The 6,937-nt window shown below is 56.8% G+C and overlaps 1 protein-coding gene across 1 annotated transcript in view; it reads right to left on the bottom strand.

Annotated features, from left to right (window-relative positions):
* Positions 1-6,937, bottom strand: part of DYSF (dysferlin) — a 109,469-nt gene that overhangs the window by 48,939 nt on the left and 53,593 nt on the right. The window contains exons 33-36 of the mRNA XM_035896592.1: positions 4,824-4,925; positions 3,820-3,981; positions 3,465-3,630; positions 3,055-3,128 (exon numbers count right to left, since the gene is read on the bottom strand). Of these exons, the coding sequence (XP_035752485.1) occupies positions 3,055-3,128; positions 3,465-3,630; positions 3,820-3,981; positions 4,824-4,925 (504 nt within the window). The remainder of the gene's footprint in view (positions 1-3,054; positions 3,129-3,464; positions 3,631-3,819; positions 3,982-4,823; positions 4,926-6,937) is intronic.

Genomic DNA, 6,937 nt, shown 5'->3' with positions numbered 1-6,937 from the left:
CCCCCCCCCACCCCCCCCAGCCGCGCGTGGCCCCCCCCAGCCATAGCTCTTGGCCCCAACAGGCCGATTGGAGCCGGTTTCCTAAAACCGTGACGAAGGCCCTGCAAGGTCGGGGGCAGACGCAGCCCCCCAGAGCCCCGTGAGCCTCAGTGTTTCCCCGGAGGGAAAAGCTGAGCCGCTCCACCCGCGCCAGCCTCGGGAGCGCCGCAGGAAACCCGGCTCATTACTTCTGTTGCCCGCGACTATTTTTGGGGAAGAAGGCCCTGCTTTCAGGCCTGGGGACATTGCTAGGGAAATATTTTTCTGACCTTTGCTGGGCATTTAAAAAATAAAAATTACATAATGCAATACGTGGTGTCATTTATTTTGGTGAACGGAAAGTCAAACACGAGCGAGAGCTCACCTCACTTCACTTCGCAACCTAAGGCTGAGGGACTTCATTTCGGTGAGGCCAGAGGTGCCCCCCTTTACCCACCCCTCCCTTGCTCATTGCCACAGCCCTCCTCTTCCTCTCGGGCACCCTCAGAGCGCAGAAGGTCGCTCACGTCTGTGCTCCGCACCCGCTGCCCATGAGCGCCTGCCTGGATGTTTTGCTCAGTGTTGGACCAAGCCTGAGCCCCCGAATGCCAAGGTCTGCAGGCAGGAACGGGGACCTGGGCTGGGTTTTCTCCCAGACAGATCCACTTCGAATTGTTCCCCATGCCCAACCTCACCCTGCCCTGGCACAACTTGAGGCCGGTGCCCCTCGTCCCATCGCCCCTTCCCTGGGAGCAGAGCCCGACCCCCCCAGCTCCCCCCTCCTCTCAGGCAGTTACTTCAGCCAAAAGCTGCCGGGGGGAGCGAGTATCAGGAAAGAAAATTCCCGGGATCACCTGCGAGCAGCGCTCAGGAAGGGCTTTTGCACAGGCATGGGCCCAGCCTTGGGGATCTCACAGACGATCCGCTCTCAGCAACTTCTCCACCCCAACACCAACCAGGGCAAGGGCTTCCTCCCCACCGGGACTCAGACTGGGATGCTCCATGCCCACGGCTCCGGCAGCACAGAACTGACGCCACAGGAAGATGCATCTTCCCCCATCTGCAGCCCCAAACACGGTAACTTCTCTCCTTGCTTTGCAGCATCTCCAGGGTGGGCCAATTGGCTTGGGCCAACGCTTTCAAACTCCACTGACCTGTTCCTAATCGATACTGAAGCACCTCAGGAGAAGATGCCAGCATCCCAGGGAGCTGAGCGTATGAACTTCCCACCTCCTGGCTGGCGGGGAACCCGAAAAGCCAGCGCGTTTGACGTGCCTCACCCTAAGGACTGCAGGGTGACCTTGCCTGGGAGCACGGTGCTGGATCTCATCCATGCTTGGGACAGGTAGGCATCAGCAGGGCCAGCTGCAGCTGAGACCGCAACAGGCTGGAGCCCCACACCCACAGCTTTTGCCGAGCACTGGCCAAAATCTTGATTTTTTTTTTCCTTAGCCCAAGGCCTGAAAGCCTTGAACCGGGCAGAGGTTCCAGCAAGCAACGCGCACTCCTGCTTAAGCAAAGCCTGCCCGGCCGCGGGGAGGACCTGCACGGCACAAACCTAGAGCAGACAGCCCAGCACGGGGGGTGCAGCTCGGGTGAATCTCCAGGGACAGCCCGGGTCCCCAGGCTGAGCCCACCCTGGGACACGACCGCAGATACCCAACAGCACAGATAAGTGGATGGTAAATCCTAGCGAACAGAAACACGGAGGTGCCACCAAGGGGATGAATGAAGAGCCGAAGCATGGACAGCCAGGCTGTACATCTTGCTTTTACGGGCAGTGGAAGGCAAAGCAAGAGGCATACCCGAGAGGCAGCCTCCCACAGCCAGGCCAGGCTTGTCTGGCCCGAGGCACCACGCAGCGCCCACAGCCTTTAAACCAGGGAGGAAGGAAAGGCCAGCGCACGCTAAACACACCGAAGGGAAGAGGAGACGATGAAAAGCTCCACCGAATGCCCCTGACAACGCCTTCAGCTGCTCCTGAGCAACCAGGGTCGCCCACAGGTTTGTGCCTCACGCAGGACTGACGGGTCTCTGCCCCAAAGAGGACACATCAGGGAACCCAAGGGCCATAGAAATGTGAAGCACCAGCAGGGCCAGTGTCACCAGTGCGGCCAGACACCTTCCAGCTCTGCTTCCGCAAGGAGGAACAGCAATCCTGGTGGATTGCCCAGCCTGGCCCATCTACAAGGGGCACCTGAGACCCCTCAAACTCATGGCACATAGAAGCTTCCTTTCTGCAACTGCACCAACACATTCCTCCTTCACTGACCCTGCTAAAGCATGTCCCGTTCCCCCCACCATGGGATATCCTGCAAGCATGACCCCCTCCAAAATCCCCACCGTGACCCTCGGCAAAGTAACCGGAGCTGCTGGAAGCAGCAAGTGGCTTTGGAAGCAGCAAAGGATCCTGCAAACAAAGAGCAAAACTGGGGAAAGGAGGCCTGCCCATGGGGTTGTGGTGAGGAGGGCTGAGCCTCAGGCAACCCTTGAGTCCAGTGTGGCCTTGGGCAAACTGTCCCGTCCACCAGCATCGGCTCATGCTCCCCCCCGGCGGGGTAAGTCATAGAATCATAGAATCACTTTGGTTGGAAAAGACCTTTAAGATCATCGAGTCCCCGCAAGGCTGCCAGCTCTGGGGGTAGTGACTGTCGTTTCCAAGAGAGCGTCCTGCACAGCAGAGCCCTGAGGGGTGACGGCAAACCCTCTTCAGCCTCAGACCAAACCCTGCATTTGAGGAGGAGGCGCTGGAGGGAAGAGCCTGGCATGGAGAGAGGCTGATGTCTCTCCCCCAGAAAAGCAAATCTGACCCCTCCTATCAAACACAGGGGAGAAGGATGAGTTTGTGGGTGGTTGTTATGGCATGGCGCAGGAGAGGAGGTGAAAATGGAGGCGGACACTGCAAGAAGAAGGTTACAACCAGACACGACCTCACATCAGAGATCTGCACCGCTCTCCACCCCAGCCCTGGACCTGCACAAGTTCCCCCATATCACACAAAGTAAAAAACCAGCATCTTCCCAATTTTTTCCATACCTGGACAGGAATAAGAGGCTCTTTGTCATCGATGTCGATTAGGACATCATCCCTGGGCGTGAGGCTCACGTCATCTGCAATCAGAGCAAGGACGAGCATGACCAGGACATCCAGCTGTTAGAAACCCCAAAGCTGAGCCACCTTGGGATCAAGCTCCAGGAGCAATCTCAACCTTGCCCAGAGCCTTCACACCAGCCACAGCTTATGTCCATGCAGGTTGGACAGCTTGGCCAAGGGACATCCCAGCTCACCAACCAACCACAGAGCTAAACTCCTCCTTGGCACCTCCTGGGCTTTTTGTATCAGACCTACAGCTGGGCTGAGCTAAAAGCAACGTATACAGCAACCCACAGCTCCTCTGGAGAATGGCATGGGTGTCCAGCCAGCATGGCCCTCATGGCAGCACATACCTGAGGGCTCCTGGGCACCGTCCGTCTCCTCTCGGTAGGGGTCACAGTAGAAGTCCTCCAAAGAGCGGATGGTGCACTGCCCCACCACGGGCCTTCGGCCGAACGGCCTGTTGTCGATGATTTTGACAACAATGGGGGGGCTGTACAGGCTCTCCTTGGGTAAACGCTGTGGGCAAGAGGGGAGGGAACACATCACTGCAGAGGGCGGGGGGGGGCAGCTGCTCTGCACCTCCCCAAAGGTAACCGAGGCTGAGCAGGACAGCATCAGCTTCACCATAGGATGCATCTTTTATGGGACCACTGGAGGTCCTTCCCACTAGCTCTTCTGTGACCCCATCACCGCAGGGATCCTCACCACTTCCATGAAGAGCACGCAGACCTCAAAGTTGGGGTTCTTCTTGACGTTCTTGATGACGCAGGACTGCACCATCTGGCCTCCACACTCCACCAGCAGGCTGGGCGAGGTGACACTGGCCAGCTGGTAGCTCTTGAGGTTCCTCAGCCCCCAGGCCAGGATCTGAAGGATGAGGAGAACAGATAGCAAAAACTGAGCCAAAGGTCTGTCTCCAGGTCTCCCACTGAGCTAAACCTGAAGGTTGGCCCACCATGAATGAGAGATGAATCAACCATGTGGGACAGCTGATGCTGGGAGAAGCCAGGTCATGCAGCAAGATTTTCTCTGTATGCACCAATAGACCAGGTCCACAAGCACTTATCTGTTAATGGAGCATCTCTGTTTTGGGCAAATACCATCCTGGTGTGAGGCAGACTGTCCTTCTAAAAACCGGGACTGTGCTCTGCCCTAGGACTTGACCGCTTGGGGAGACTCATTTTCCCAGCAAGACAACCTGGCTATGCTGAGGGAAGCCCTGGTGGGAAATGGGGACTGGTGACAGTCGTGTGATAGGAACAGAAGATAAAATGGAAACCTATTGGCCCATTAGGGCAACAACATAGAATCATGGAATCGTTTAGGTTGGAAAAGACCTTGAAGATCATCAAGCCCAACCGTTAGCCTAGTATTGCCAGTAGGAGTGAAGGGAACAGTGGGTTTTCCAGTCAGGGCAACCCTAGAGCCAGGTTATAATGGTTTAAAGAGACTTTTTTCGTTGATAAACAATGGACAGAACCAGCTCCCAGCACCAGCAGGACTCTGTATCCACAGATCCTGGCTTGGATCCCATTTCTGAGTCTCTGGGGACTCGACCCCTTCCCTGGGCAGCCCCTTCCCGTGCCTGACAGCCCCAAGGGGAAGGAATTGTTCCTGATTTTCAATCAAAATTCAATCAAAATCAATTAGAGACACACGTTCACCTCCTGCGAGGGGGCAAGCTGCCTCGTGCCCTCCCCATCACTCACCTCGATGGCCGTGCGCTGCAGGACCGGCTTGATTCCTTGGGGGACCATGTAAATGTTGGGCTCCCGCTGGGGCGGGGGGTACGGCAGGTCCGAGTCCGCAGACTGCGGGGAGCAGAGATGCCACATCAGGTCATGCCAGAATGGGTCACCAGCCCCATCGCCTCCCCCTCCCCACGCCGTGTCCCCCCCAGAGCCTCCTTCTCTCGGCAAAACTCATCTCCCCCCAGAAGTCCAGGACAGGTAGAGAGGGGGAGATGAGGGCTGGGGGGGATGGATGTACTTGCAAACTGTTTCTCTCCCTTTAATCTGACCCTGGAAAAGATCAAACATCTACTGCTGAGAGCGATCCCCAAGCTTTTCCCAGGGAACTAAGTGGGATCCGCCTTCCTTTAGGGGTTCAGCCTCCTATAGGGGGAGGAGGGGATGAAAGCGCATCTATCCCACGCCAGGACCTCGGTGAGAGAGGGATGCAGAGGGGTGAGGAGAGGGGATGAAGAAGCAGCAGCAGCAGGGGGTCAATGAGCGAAATGCAGCTCCGTGAGCTGGACAGAGTGAGATGCTGTGGCCAGCGCACGCAGAGCAGCAGTTTCATGGGGGCAGCACCACGAGACGGGGGGTCGGCATCGCCTCGGGATGCAGGAGGGGGCTGCTGTCCGTACAACAGCTTGGCTACAAACCTCACCTGGCAGCCGCCGAGCTGCCGGGCACGGGACAGCGCCCAGGTAAAGCTGCCTGTGCCCCACATTTACAGAAGGAGATTTCCTTCAGGGCGAGACCAAAGGTAGGCAGCAGGTGAGGGATTCAAAATTTGCCTTCACGGAGGAGGAAAGCAGGGAGCCAGACTTCCCCGGCCGCCCGCAGAGAGCGCTGAGCCCTCCCAGCGTTCGGGTTCTTCTTGACCTGCATCTTCGAGTTCAGAGTCACCGACAAGGCAGGAATGAAAGCAAAACCTCTAAAAATGCAACCCACAACCAAGGGCAGTTGGAACCAATTTAGGAGACCGGCATTCTTTTCAGGCTGGAGTATTATTGCATTAAATTAAGTGTGTATATGTAGTTCAATTATAGGATTGGTTCAGGTTTATATATGGATGTATATAAATGCTCTACAAAGGGATTTTTCACGGTGGCATGTTGGATATACCAGACGCGAAGCTTTCATTTTCATTGGCAATTGCTGGTGGCTGCTGAATCAAGCTGCTTGTTAGCTGAGGACGCCTGGTAACTCAATTTCGGGACAGATGCCTGGGTTCCCCCCCAGGGCAGACAGTAAATCTGGGGCAGGCAGTTCCCCCTCCCACGCTCCACGTGCTCGCAGAGGTGGTTAGGGCTCGGGAAAGGGGAGGTTAGCTGGGAGGTGAGTGCCCAAGGAGAGGGGAGAGGTGCAGAGCGCCCCCGGCATCGCTCGGGTGCTCGGCACTTCTGCTGACCCAGCCACTTACCCAGAGCCTTAATTTCAGACCCCTAAATGAGGCCCTGCACCACCAACATGAGCTGATCTGCCTTGGGGTAGAGGGATAGGCCAAATGGCCCCCAAAGGGCTCTCCTCGGTGTTGGTTTGTGACCCACAGCACGTAGAGCACGTGGGGGTGCCTCAGCATGGACTGAACCAAGAAAAGCCTCAGCCTTTCTTTCGTTGGTGGCACTTGTTCGTTTCTAACTTTGACCGTGCTCAAGTTGCGTTGCAGTTGCACACCAGGGATGCAGAGGTCACCTGGCCCATCCCAGAACCCCGAGGCAGGCTCGAGCTCCCCACGGCCCCTGCGAGAGGTCTGCAGTCTGCTCCCAAAAAGGGAGCTTTTTCCTTAACAGGGGCACCTAAATCTTCAGTGATGCAAATGCCGTGTGTTGCATTTCCTTTGAGTCCTTGGACTAAAGATCATCTCATTCCTTCCACCCTCTGGCAAATCTGTATGGGAAAAGGAGGAAGCCTTGGGGAGAGAGCGCCTGTCTGCCCCGCGTCCTCCCCAGGTTCATAGAATCGTGGAATCACAGAATTGTTTAGGCTGGAAAAGCCCTTTAAGCTCCCCCAGCCCAACTGCCCCCCTACCCCTGCCATCCCACCCCCAAACCCTGGCCCTCAGCACCGCCTCTGCCCGGCTGTTAAATCCCCCC

The sequence above is a fragment of the Egretta garzetta genome, unplaced genomic scaffold (assembly GCF_000687185.1).
Source record: "Egretta garzetta isolate BGI_Z169 unplaced genomic scaffold, ASM68718v1 scaffold506, whole genome shotgun sequence".
NCBI lineage: Eukaryota > Metazoa > Chordata > Aves > Pelecaniformes > Ardeidae > Egretta > Egretta garzetta.
The sequence above is the reverse complement of the archived record's forward strand: the minus strand, read 5'-3'. Positions and strand labels throughout refer to the sequence as shown.